We start from the raw sequence: 14,792 nt of genomic DNA, 5'->3' as shown, positions 1-14,792 counted from the left end.
TCACTCATTCTTATCAAGTCCTGAATGTCAACCATGGTCAAAACCCTTTCATCGTCGATATCCTGAACGAACACGTTCAAGAACAGACAGACTAAAATTATTCCGGTTTTAACGAATAAAAGAACTCATCACCAATCAATGATCAGGTAAGCACATATACCATGCGCATTCCTCTAGGGTGTTATTTTAATCACCTTCATGTAGTGAAAACGATTTCAGCCATGTTCAACGATTCACTGGAGAAAACTTGCCGAAGTGTACATAACGAATATAAAATACATAATCTTCAAAAATAATGGGATGTTCTAACGACAAACAAATAGCCATCACTTTTCCTCCCGGATTATTTGATATTTTGGGTGGAAAGACCTCTCTCGTTCCTATCAAATACACCAACAACAACAATCGATTCTATAAGAATTTTCATTCCACTGTTAAATCAACAAAGGACTGATTTTCGATGTTGGTGTGCTCGATGTGGTCAAGTAAACTGTTGTAGGAAACACAGCTGCTCCGTTAGTTACTAGGAGTTATTCTGTTCACAGCTGATCCTGCCTTCGCTACTTAGGACGAAGAAGGAAACATTACTTTCACTGAGTATTTGTACGACCTAATTATCTTCCGATTGATTAATCGGATTTTGACAGTTTTACTATCAGTATGAAATGAGACCTTGGACAAAATATTTTATTCTTCAAAGGAAAAGTCACTATGAAACTTCATTTTCGAAAACGATTCTCCAGTGAATTGTAAACCCCTAGATGTATTCTGCATAAATGCCATATCATGGGTTCCCATGACAACGAGGACATGATTTAGGGGACATGTTAAAACCGGCCTTTCGTACGTTAGTATTCATCGTAAAGAGGTGAAGGAAAGGAAGACTGAGACAGAGGACTTCTCCTTCACAAAGAAGCATCCTTGTGCTACAGTGAAAACAAGCCTTAGTTGTTCTGAAAATAATAGTTATGATCCAGGACCACCCACAAACAAAACGGTCATTTTCAGGGCCATCAGATTTCTTGAAATGAGAAGCGATTCAGCGATATCCATTGTTTTGTGTTTGTCCATTTTTGTGTAGGTCAGTGTCTTCCACGCATACAAAAAAAAAAATGAACAAAGCAACAACAACCCCCCAAAAAAGAGAAAAGTAAAACCCACTTTAGAGAAGAGGTTAAAAAGTGGAAGATTGAAACAAAGAACACTTCATTCACAAAGAAGCATCCTTGCGCCATGGTGAGAACCATGACAAGACTTGGTCGTCCTGAAAATAACCTTTAAGATCCAGGAGCACCAACAAATAGAACGACCCTTTTCAGGGTCACCCAAATCTCTTCAAATGAGGAGCTATTCATTGATTGACAATTCTTTTATGTTCGTCGATATTTTGTGTACTTCTTCGTCGCTCTCTCTCTCTCTCTCTCTCTCTCTCTCTCTCGCACACACAGACAGACAGTGAGAAGTTATTCAATAACTACTAAGTTTTTGTCCGTGGATACTTTTATATTTCTTTGCCTCGCACACACATAAAAACAAACATATGTACTACTTTCGAGACGAGGTGGAGGAGTGGAAGATTGAGACAGTGGACTTCGCTTTCTCTTTATAAAGAAGTGTTGCCGCGCCATTTCGGCGATTGCCAATGTATGTTTGTAAATATTTGTGTATGTCTTTGTCTCCCACAAAAAGCAAACAAAAAGGACTTAAAAACCCCTTTCTACGCCAGTATGTGTAATAATGTATTTGTCTGTATAGCGTAAATGCATAAACACTCTCTAACCTCTGCCCGATGTTAAACATACTATGTGCGATAAAAGAAAAAAGGCATCTTGTGACTTTATAGCTTGCACTACACCAATAGATAATTTCCTTCGCAAGCATATAAAGTCTCATTATCCCCACATCCTCCCATATAACTACTTCCATCAGCAGGGTGGGCACTCACATTGTTTGGTGTTATGTTGCTTTGTACTAGATGGGGTGAGCACTCACCTTGTTTGGTGTTATGTTGCTTTGTACTAAATGGGCTGAGCACTCACCTTGTTTGGTGTTATGTTGCTTTGTACTAAATGGGGTGGGCACTCACCTTGTTTGGTTTTATGTTGCTTTGTACTAAATTGGGTGAGCACTCACCTTGCTTGGTGTTATGTTACTTTGTACTAAATGTGGTGGGCACTCACCTTGTTTGGTTTTATGCTGCTTTGTACTAAATGGGGTGAGCACTCGCCTTGCTTGGTGTTATGTTGCTTTGTACTAAATGTGGTGGGCACTCACCTTGTTTGGTGTTATGTTGCTTTGTACTAAACTGGGTGAGCACTCACCTTGTTTGGTGTTATGTTGCTTTGTACTAAATGGGGTGAGCACTCACCTTGTTTGGTGTTATGTTGCTTTGTATTAAATGGGGTGGGCACTCACCTTGTTTGGTATTATGTTGCTTTGTACTAAATGGGGTGAGCACTCACCTTACTTGGTGTTATGTTGTTTTGTACTAAATGGGATGGGCACTCACCTTGTTTGGTGTTATGTTGCTTTGTACTAAATGGGGTGGGCACTCACCTTGTTTGCTTTATGTTGCTTTGTACTAAATGGGGTGAGCACTCACCTTGTTTGGTGTTATGTTGCTTTGTACTAAATTGGGTGAGCACTCACCTTGTTTGGTGGTATGTTGCTTTGTACTAAATGGGGTGAGCACTCACCTTGCTTGGTTTTATGTTGCTTTGTACTAAATGGGGTGGGCGCTCACCTTGTTTGGTGTTATGTTGCTTTGTACTAAATGGGATGGGCACTCACCTTGCTTGGTATTATGTTTCTTTGTACTAAATGTGGTGAGTACTCACATTGTTTGGTGTTATGTTGCTTTGTACTAAATGGGCTGAGCACTCACCTTGTTTTGGTGTTATGTTGCTTTGTACTAAATGGGATGGGCACTCACCTTGTTTGGTATTATGTTGCTTTGTACTAAATGGGGTGAGCACTCACTTTGTTTGGTGTTATGTTGCTTTGTACTAAATGTGGTGGGCACTCACCTTGTTTGGTGTTATGTTGCTTTGTACTAAATGAGGTGAGCACTCACCTTGTTTGGTGTTATGTTGCTTTGTACTAAATGTGGTGGGCACTCACCTTGTTTTGTACTAAATGGGGTGGGCGAGTTTCATCACATATGCATTCTATCATTCTTGCTGTACGGTGCAGAAACATGAACATTTATTGTAGCGTGACTAAAAAACTTAATTCCTTTGAACAATGGTGCCTATTCGGCATCCTCTGCGTACCACGCATCCACCATATCACAAATGCAGAGATCAGAGACTTAACGATGCAACGGCCGGTCGAGCAGGACCTCTACGAGTTCAACTACGGACTGCACACCGGATGGCAAAGGCACAAGTTCGACGTGCAAAAAGGTGGAGGTATGGGTCGATATATTGATGTGTGTAGGGGGTTGGTGGGTGTGTATGTGATGGCTGTGGGGTGGGGTGGCAGTAGGTGGGTAACAACTTTCATACCTCTTGTACAGTTTATAACATGGGAGAGATTATATACACGACGTCGGGTATATGGTCACATTGTACAAATAGGTAGACAACAGTCGAGTCCTGATAGTTATATGTGTATTACGAATTTATTGTAATTAGCACGCGGTCTGCTAATTATTTCAGCATATATGTGAAATGATTTCTTTAGACATAATAGAAACCTGGAAAGTAGATGGCTTGAAGGAAATACAAATGTATTACTGTTAATGAGTTTCTTCTAGTAGGCCGTACACTCTTTAGATCTATCTGTATTTTATTGGAATTTATTTACACGAAGTTACAGCTATACGTTTTAGGTGATAATCACAAAAGGCTAACATAACATGTGAAACTTGTTAAACTGTAGATCATTACTTTTCAGATATATATGCCATATTATGAAAGTATGTGCATTCACATTTAGCAATGTAAGTTTGTATGTCCTTCCTGTCGGATATGAGGAATTTATTCACATGCAAAACTAATTGAGTCTGAAGTGTAAGCAATTGCTGTTTTATAATTATGAACATAGTGCCAAGAGTAAGCAGTTTTCTTTACAGAAAAGTGTTATGTAAAGGAGAGCTGTGCTTTCATACATCACCTAATTGTTAAGTATTAGTCTGTAATATCAGTTTTAGAAGTCCGGTTATTTTTTTAAATAAAATTAATGAATATATTGCAAATCAAATTTTGAAATTGGTATCGGTTTAAATTTTTAAAAAAAATTTTTAAAACATTTCTTTACCTTAAAGTTTAAATGTATTCGTGTCGTGTATACAGCCTCGGCCTTGTAACATGTATTAGAATATGAGATATATAGTACCGGTTAAAAATCTAACATGGTTAGAGCAGAGAAATATTTGTGTATCTGTTAATAGATATATTCAGGAACAGTGCCCAACATTATGCAACCAAGTCATGGTTAATTTTTGAGGGTCATTGGACAAGTGTATACTTTAAGTTTATATTCACCGCTCCGGTGGCCTAGTGGTTAGAGCGTCCGCATCGGATGCAGGAGGTCGTGGGTTCGATCCCCGGCCGAGTCATACCAAAAGCTTACAAAAATGGTACTTACAGCTGCCTCGCTTGGCGCTCGGCATTAAAAGGTTATTGTTAGGACTGGTCGGCCTAGTGTCAGGATAATGTGACTGGGTGGGACATCATGCTACATGTCTGCGACATGATGCCCCAGTGCTAGCTAAAGCTACGTTCAAAATCCAAATCACACACACACCCACACACACGTTTATATTCAGTTGTACACCCATTTGTACTCAACCATGGCAGTAATAGCATCATAATTCGTGACAGTAGTTTTCAGCATATGATACTCATTACAGAGTGAATTACAGTGGCCAAAAGAGGTACACCGGTTTACCGAGGTATTTTTTTTCCTGGGGTACCACCGTACTTTTAACTGTACCGGTTACGTTGGTAGTTTCCTGCAGTTAGAAATGTACGGAAATTCCCGAAGAATCTTGATAACACTTTAATGATATTAACAGCGCGTTGGCATTATTCATGAAATAGTTTTTGTTTTAAATGAGCTCTTGTGTACAAAACGATGTATATAAATGATAAATTATTGGTCAATATTTCAAATATAATAAAAATTTATGATTACTTAATCACATGTGATACGTGTCAAGTATGCCAACGCAATGGCCAAACGGAATGTTGTGAGATTTATTCGGGACAAATAAAACTGTTGGAAAAATTTCGGACTAAATAAATTAAAAACAACAAACAAACAAACAAACAAAAGAAAACAACACATGTCATGTTTTAGTTATTCACTAGTATGTGAATGTAAGCTCTTTGTAAGACTGAATCATCCTTCAATTTGCAGGAGCACACATTTTTCTGTCTGAACCTTACGTAATTTCTCAAGACAGCCTAATATTTTGTCGTTAAACTGTAAGTGTTAATGTTTACCGACCGTCTCCGATAAATAGCTTGCCTGGGTATTGGCATCCCACCCAAAGTTTCCCTACCTATTAGATCTATATTGTTAGCTTAAAATTGTAGGCTTTAGTATCAAACTTCCTATCTATATCAATAGGCTCGCTAATATCAGTACGATGTCCTTCACGGTATCAGTTATAGTGTAAGCTTAATCATCCCACTTTAATTATAGAGTTTTATATTACAACCTATACAACAATTAACATACACACAGCAAATTTATCTACTATGAGGTACTGTCCATTTAAATTTCGGGGACGAGGAGTCTGTGCTGACATAGTTTCTTATGACTAAAGATAATTAATATGTATACCAAAACATATCATGAATATAATATGGTGTTATTTTGCTATAAATCAATGCAATTTTGTCCTGCTACTGACAGACGTAATTGTTGGATATTAACGTAGCTTTAACGAGTTTTCAGTCGTAGCGCTACGATGTCTGCAGTGTGGTAGTTTAGAGCGATGTCTAGCACTGGGGCATTACGCCGCAGACATGTAGCATGATGCCCCCCCCCCCCCCCCAGTCACATTATCCTGACACCAGGCCGACCAGTCCTAACACTAACCTCTTAATGCTGAGCGCCTAGCGAGGCAACTATTAGTACCATTTTTACAAGTCTTTTGTATGACTCGGCCGGGGTTCGAACACGCGACTTCCCGCATCCGAGTCGGACGCTCTAACCACTATGCCACAGGAGCGGTCAATTTATTGGCGGAAGAAGAAAGAATCTGTATTGGTTTATTATTATTATTAATATTTTATAGATGATACATGTAATACATATTGGTACAATAGTTCTAAAAATCATTTTCGTCACTGTAAGATAATAGAAAAAACTAGGCCCCCCCCCCCCCAACAAACCCCAAAAATCCCCCAGAACAAAACAAAACTATTATCATATCATACCAGTTAATCAGGCATGAAAGGAAAATATGTATTACAACAAAATTTTACGATATGATTTATAAAACATGCGTTGGAACTGTAATACTGATTTATCATAGTTACAAGTTGAATAATGGTTCCCCTTGTTCCCATATCAACATGAACGTTTCTTTCCTTCCAGATTTGATTGCAAGATATTTTTCCAAATTATCTTGGTATTTATTAAACTTTCAATCCCTTTAATCCAGGCGCAGTCTTTTTCATTTTACGTATATAGGAATTATATTTGGCCAGAAGAAAACAAACATACAAAGGTTGATCATCTATTCCGTCTGCATTTGTATCTCCCAATATTATAGTCTTTGCACTTGGCACAATTGCTGTTCTCTTAATCCTGGCCGAGTGGTCTAAAGCGCTCACCGTTACGGATCACTAACATCTCACCTCTGTCGGCGTGGGTTAGAGTCTCTGGCTCGGCCAATGTGCATGGGTACGTGAGAAAGCTTGCCAGTAGCTTCTCGTGGGTCGGTGGTTCTTTCTTGGGTTTTCCTGGTTTCTACCTCCACCATTTATACTGGCGGCCATGTATAGCCTATCTTGTGCTGAGAAATGGTGCTAAACCCTATAGCAACAACAACATATTCCGAATGCAGTGGGACACATCATTCCACAACCTGTTTATTATATCACATTCCCAAAACACACGCATTATTGTGTCCGGTAAATTTTTATACAGAGTACATTTATCGGTCCCAGACAATTTGTATTTCATACAAAAAATAAATTCTTTCGTAAAATTATCCCAGTAACACAAAAATTAAAACCGTTGTGATTGTGAATTTCTTGTTATTTTACAGGTATAAAAGTATGTATGTTATGCCACACACCCATATTCAAATTTAGTTTCATTCAATTTACTTTCACTGATCAGGTTTAACGACTGATTTCAAGAGTTATTTGTGAATTTTTACACCCGTTATTATTATGAAAAACAGTTTCCTAATGGATAAATAGTCTTATCGGTGTCATTATATCTAACTGCAACTTTTTACACAAGAACTTGACACATTGAATTATACCTTGAAAAATAAGGAAATTCGTGGGTTATGCCCCTGCCCCAGAACACTGTACTGGTGGTCCCTAATACAGTAAATTGCCCATCGAAAAGAAGTTACTGATAGCCTTTTCACATACCCACGTTAGTTGATCCGAGACTGGAACACACGCGGACAGATGTGAGATGATCTGTAAAGACGAGCGCCTTCGGCCGCTCGGCCACTTGGGACCTCGCCCTGCGCCCCCTTCCTTTCCCTTAATAGTGTGTGTGTGTGTGTGTGTGTATTTGGATTTTTAACGTCGCTTTAACAATTTTTCAGTCATATCGCTACGATGTCTGCAGTGTGACAGTTTATAGTGATGTCTAACACTGGGGCATCATGCCGCAGACATGTAGCATGATGTTCCACCCAGTCAAATTATCCTGACCAGTCCTAACACTAACCTCTTAATGCTGAGCACCAAACGAGGCAGCTGTTAGTAAGCCTTTGGTTTGACTCGACCGGGGATCGAACCCACGATCTCCCGCATCCGAGGCGGACGCTCTAACCACTAAGCCACCGGAGCGGTCCCTCAATAGTAAAGAAGCACGACCGTCGTGTTGTGGGTTCAAACTGAATCCACATATTATGAACAAAATGCGAATATAAGATTATCAGATGAGCTGACAAGAAACCACATGCAAAACGAACGGTCCCTCTTTTGTGTGGTCTAATCGGGAGGCTCATAAGGAGGTATGCAACATGGCGGCTGGGAAAATCAGTTGATGAACATTCTTACATCGTATCGCTAAGTGATCCATACATTTATCATGGGGAGTGAAATCTTTCATAATTTCATCTCAAAGGTAAAATACAGAGTAATGCCGTTTACCGAAAGACTCGCGTGAAAGCTTTTTTAAGTCGTGATTTCCTCATGACCCATTTGATGAGAAATTTTCCGTGACTTACCCACCTGAGCAGACCCGCTGCGTACAAATGAATCGTAGTTTCAAGCACGATTGCTTGTGCGATTCAATAAATTATGACTAATGTAAGATATTTAACGTTTTTTTTCCTAACGCGGGCAATTCATAAGGCTGTTAATTTTTATGACTGGTTTAATTCGATGTAAATTGTGACTTGAAAGGTCCTATTGCCAAATGCCGTGGAAGTCCGTCGTCTTGACTCTTCAGGGAGAATTCATTGGTGTATGACTAACAAATATACCGGTAGATAATAATAATAATAATAATAATAATAATAATATATTAGTAGTAGTTATACGCTAATAAAGGTAGATACACGTTGCAAAAACAAGAATTACAAATTTTCTTTGCAATATATGTGCATGCTAGATAATTTAAGAGTTCAAAGAATAAAAATGAATACATCCAACCGAATGTCACTAAGTGTATATATATTAGATTATTTGAGCAATGAAAAGCTTTTAGAACTTTAAGTGGAGTAAATTTTATCAGGATCCATTCAATAAAAAATGTATTTTCTTGTACAGTATTTCATTCCATCTTGCCCTGTTAGGTAGAGTTAAGGTCTACCTTCCTCCAAAAGCAAGATTTATTATTCTATAATGGTGATATCTTGCCTCTGATTGAATATGATTGTCTTATTTGGGGCAGTGTATGAAATGGCTCAAGTTTTGAAACCTTAAAATACACCAATGCTTTTGAGGCCAGATGGTTTCGAAAATCAATATCTGTTGTTATTTCTTTTCATTTTTCACATCTTTTGTCAACAGCATCCATTTCTTTGGAGATAATGCTTGTTTGGAGCTGGTGGGAGTTCATTATTTTGGAGATAATGCTTGTTTGGAGCTGGTGGGAGTTCATTTTTGTCAGTGATTCTGAATCATGTTAAGAGTCCAAGCCAAATAAATAAAATAAATGAATGTTTCATATGAAAGAAAAGTGTTTTTCGTTGGTAAATAAACTTGCCAGTAAATGAAAATAATGTTCAGCTTGTGAGAGCAGTTGAAGTGATGATATTTTTAACTTGCAACTGTGCAATTAAAATGATATATTTACTTCATAATAACCCCTAAATAAGATTTGTATGCTTTCACTTGCATAGTTTTCAGGAACAGAGGTAATGATTATTTTCATCTCATTTCACTCATGTAAAGGACATTCTAAAAAATCATTGCCTTTTCATCTGATGAATGATATAACTTCTCATCAAGAAAAGTTGCAAGGAGGTTCACTACTTTTGTTTTTAGTTTGTGTAAGACATACTTACAGGAAAGTTTGACTATATTGTCTCTGAAGCTTGTATAAGAAACTTCAAAAATTATTTTTAAAGTGAGGTGAGTGACCATAATTGCATTAGAATATTATTCTTCAAAGAAAACAATGAATTTTATATCATTCCTTAAAGTAAAGTAAAATAATGAGAATCATTTCATCAAACATTTGTGTAACCTGAAGAAACTTGCTTGATAACCTCCAAAAATGTGTAACGTGCTTGATAACCTCCAGAAATGTGTAACATGCTTGATAACCTCCAAAAATGTGTAACGTGCTTGATAACCTCCAGAAATGTGTAACGTGCTTGATAACCTCCAGAAATGTGTAACATGCTTGATAACCTCCAGAAATGTGTAACGTGCTTGATAACCTCCAAAAATGTGTCACATGCTTGAAAGCCTCCAGAAATGTGTAACGTGTTTGATAACCTCCAGAAATGTGTAACGTGCTTGATAACCTCCAGAAATGTGTAACGTGCTTGATAGCCTCCAGAAATGTGTAACGTGCTTGATAACCTCCAAAAATGTGTAACGTGCTTGATAACCTCCAAAAATGTGTAACGTGCTTGATAACCTCCAAAAATGTGTAACATGCTTGATAACTTCCAAAAATGTGTAACGTGCTTGATAACCTCCAAAAATGTGTAACATGCTTGATAACCTCGAAAAATGTGTCACATGCTTTGCAAGAAATTATCTTTAGTTGTTGAAAGCAATTCTCATCTTGAGAAAAGGAAACATTTTAAGACAATCCTCTGTATCAGTCTCAGTATTAATAGGGCATATTGAATGAGGATTAATTCAGTATGGATAGGGCATATTGAATGAGGATTAACTGAGTATTGATAAGGCATAGTGAATGAGGATTAATTCAGTAATGAATGATAAGACATGGTGAGTTACTTGGTAATGATGATAAGGCATAGTGAATGAGGATTAACTGGATAATGAATGATAAGCCATGGTGAGTGAGGAGTCACTTGGTAATGAATGATAAGGCATGGTGAGTGAGGAGTCACTTGGTAATATATGATAAGACATTGTGAGTGAGGATTAACACAGGAATGTATGATAAGGCATGGTGAGTGAGGAGTTGCTTGGTCATGAATGATAAGGCATGAGTGAGGATTAACTTGGTCATGAATGATAAGACATGAGTGAGGATTAACTTGGTCATGAATGATAAAACATGGTGAGTGAAAATTAATTTAGTATTAAAATGATAAGGCATTGTGAGTCGAGGTTAACTTGATAATGAAATATAAGATGTGGTGAGTGAGGATTACTTTTACCTATTGGAAAGTTGTTGTTGTTGTTGGGTTTAATGGGTTTAATGCCATTTTTCAGCACACAATAGGCTATACATGGCGGCCAGTATTAATGGTGGAGGAAGAACCCGGGAAAACCCCAGAAAGAACCACCAACCCAGAAGAAGCTACTGGCAAGCTTTCTTACATACCCACATTGGCCGAATCCGAGACTCGAACCCATGCAGTCAGAGGTGACCTATTGGAAAGAGAATTATGTGCAAAATTACTTTATTAAAAAAAAAAAACATTTTTTGATCCTCTAATTCCCTGACCATATTTTTCTGTATGAACAAAACTCAGCAATCTTTCCATGACAGCTGTATCATTTTAATTATTACCATTTGCCTTAAGAATTTTCGTATGACTTATTGTTTGGTAAATAATCATTATTTAGACTGCCATTAATATTCTAATTTGCAGTTTCACCAGCCAGTCTTATAATTAAAATAAAGGCACTAACTTAAAATTAAAATAAAGGCACTAACTTAAAATTAAAATAAAGGCACTAACTTAAAATTAAAATAAAGGCACTAATTTATAATTAAAATAAAGGCACTGACTTAAAATTAAAATAAAGGCACTAGTTTATAATTAAAGTAAAGGCACTAACATATAATTAAAATAAAGGCAATAATTTATAATTAAAGTAAAGGCACTAACGTATAATTAAAATAAATCACCGACTTATAATTAAAATAAAGGCATTAACTTAATTAAAATAAAGGCACTAACTTATAATTAAAGTAAAGGCACTGACTTTTAATTAAAATAAAGGAACTGACTTATAATTAAAATAAAGGCACTAACTTATAATTAAACTAAAGGCATTGACTTTTAATTAAAATAAAGGCACTGACTTATAATTAAAATAAAGGCACTAATTTATAATTAAAGTAAAGGCACCAAAATATAATTAAAATAAATCACCGACTTATAATTAAAATAAAGGCACTAATTTATAATTAAAGTAAAAGCACTAACATATAATTAAAATAAATCACCTACTTATAATTAAAATAAAGGCATTAATTGACTGACTGACTGACTAACTGAATGAATGAATGAATCATTAAACAGTATATGAAAGTATTAAAAGAGATGGGGTGAAAAGATACACTTCTGCCACATATCAATACCATTCATGCTACACAGCCTACAGTGTGATACATTATTGATATACATATCAACTTGATAGTCAATTCTGTTTACGAGGTCTGCAGTGGTAGGGTGTTTTTTTATCATGTGTTGACATACTAGTTGTATTTCTAGTATGCAGATTACAGACAGGCATAGACTTATCATGTGTTCATATGCCATTCTCATTTATAAGAAGATAAAAAAGAATACAAATATTTCCAAACAGTCTACCAGTTGCCAGTGATTTTAATTCAACCTTTTAGGCTGCTTCAGGCTGTTTATTTGATTAGATGCAAGACTTGTATTGACCACCATGCCATTTGGTTTGCACAGCATGAATGCTTTAAAAACATTTTATTACTAATTTCATGTCTTTAAATTTGGAAGGTATTACACTGTTTTCTTCAAAACAGAAGAAGTAGTGAAGTTTCCTCATGCAGGAAAAATCATACCTAAAATGAGTCTGATTGTGGGACAAACATGACTAACAGTCATATCTTTCGCATTGTACTTCCTGCAAAACAACAGCCATTTGTTTCTATCAGTAAAAAATGAATTATTAACTGCACCCACTCCCCCCCCAATACAAATTAACAAGGTGACTATAAGTCATTTGGTCTGCAGGGGGGGGGCAGATTCTACACTATTATTTGTTTCTTTTATCACGTTGCCACATTTAGTAGCTGATTACATATATCATATTAAAAGGCAAAATTTCAAACTTGTTAAACATTTTTGATTTAAGGACTTGACAGGTCGTTTTGCAAAAAGTTAATATGTTGCTTTGTATCAATTTGGACTGAGTTGAGATACCAATACTTCCAGTGTGTTATATAGTGATTAAGTTACAGTTAATTCTGATTGGTGGTTTTTATATTACTCTGGACTTGAATAAGCAGTAACCACAAATCAGAACTGAACGCAATACATGTATATTTCATTTCCTGACACTGGAAGTGTAGCCAGCTAATTTGATCCAAGTAGACAAAATGTGAAGCAAAAGAGAAACTATGCATAAAAGAGATTATTACTTGATGAGTAATGTAAATCATACATGGGGAGCAAATCAGGAATGTCTTTTTTATGTTGATATGTGTTATCAGTGGCTGAACATGCTGATATGATAACATAATTAGCATGGAATTGGCAAGGGGGGTGGGGTTCAGATTTGAAACAACATGAGTTAGTCACCTTGTGTCATTCTTTAGAAGGTGAGTGTTATCAATAGTTTTCTTTTTTATTGACAGAAATGAGTGCATGTGCCTATTATGTCTGTCTCAGATGAGTTCTAAATTTAAAGAATAAAACAAACAACTAATAATTATTCATGACTGCTGAAGATCAAAGTAACTTATAGGGTGAGTATTGTTTTGTATCAATTCTTCACCTCTTGTATCAATATGGGCATTGATATGGAGAAAGTATTGATATATGAATTGTTTCACCTCAATAAAAAAGTGACAAATGGGAGAATATGAAATATATGAACTATGAATTAGAATAAATATGAAGATAAACAAGTTAACATTAGGAGAGCGTAAAATTAAAAAATCAAATAGAAAATAAATAAGATAAAGTAGAAAACTTGTTTGTGTTTTATTGACGAAATAACAGTTTTTGCAGATGGACCATTTCACTATAGTAAACAGGAAGGAAGATACAATTGCTAGCTGTAAAGTACAACCTGGACAAATGTTATTACTGAATGGAGATTTTATTTTGTGTTTTTTATTAGACTGTACAATAAAATAATTATCTTAGCTATTGGCCCTTATTGTGCATGCAATATAAACTTCAGCATAGCAAACAAGCCACAATACCTAATTAGCAACATAGCTAACAAGCCACAATATTTAATTAGCAACATAGCTAACAAGCCACATTACCTAATTAGCAACATAGCTAACAAGCCACAGAACTTAACTAGCAACATGTCTAACAAGCCACAATACTTAATTAGCAACATAGCTAACAAGCCACAATACTTAATTAGCAATTTAACTAACAAGCCATAATAGTTAATTAACAACATAGCTAACAAGCCTCAATACCTATTTAGCAACATAGCTAACAAGCCTCAATACTTAATTAGCAACATAGCTAACAAGCCACAATACTTAATTAGCAATTTAGCTAACAAGCCATAGTACTTAATTAACAACATATCTAACAAGCCACAAAAGTTAATTCTCAACATAGCTAACAAGTCAAAATACTTTATTAGCAATTTAGCTAACAAGCCATAATACTTAATTAACAGCATAGCTGACAAGCCACAATACCTGTTTAGCAAAATGGCTAACAAGCCACAGTACCTAAATAGCAACATAGCTAACATGGCTACTAGGCCACAATACTTAATTAACAATATAGCTGAGAAGCCACAATATCTAAATACAACATAGCTGAAAAGTCTATTAAATATAGAAAATGAAACAAGTCTTACATTATTTAAACTTCATGTAGTATCTTTGGTGTTTATTTTATTCATTATATGTCTTTGTACACATTGATTTAAACAGAGCAATATAATTTGCATTAGATCTTTGACAGTTCTGAGATGACATAATCAACAGCCATCTTGGTTTTGTGAAAGTTGTCTCTTGGGCCACAATCATAAGTTTTCACTTGTCCAGTAATGGTTTTTAACACTCAGGCTAGTTGTATGGAATTGTTG

The 14,792-nt window shown here is 36.1% G+C and overlaps 1 protein-coding gene across 1 annotated transcript in view; it reads left to right on the top strand.

Moving 5' to 3' along the window:
- The first annotated feature begins 8,160 nt into the window (after positions 1-8,160).
- LOC149800688 (uncharacterized) overlaps positions 8,161-14,792 on the top strand; it is a 38,685-nt gene continuing 32,053 nt past the window's right edge. Inside the window, exon 1 of the mRNA XM_089954724.1 lies at positions 8,161-8,274. Within this exon, the coding sequence (XP_089810850.1) occupies positions 8,239-8,274 (36 nt within the window). The 5' untranslated portion in view covers positions 8,161-8,238. The remainder of the gene's footprint in view (positions 8,275-14,792) is intronic.

The sequence above is a fragment of the Sinohyriopsis cumingii genome, chromosome 4 (assembly GCF_028554795.1).
Source record: "Sinohyriopsis cumingii isolate HCF-2022 chromosome 4, ASM2855479v2, whole genome shotgun sequence".
In the NCBI taxonomy this organism is placed as follows: domain Eukaryota; kingdom Metazoa; phylum Mollusca; class Bivalvia; order Unionida; family Unionidae; genus Sinohyriopsis; species Sinohyriopsis cumingii.
The sequence above is the reverse complement of the archived record's forward strand: the minus strand, read 5'-3'. Positions and strand labels throughout refer to the sequence as shown.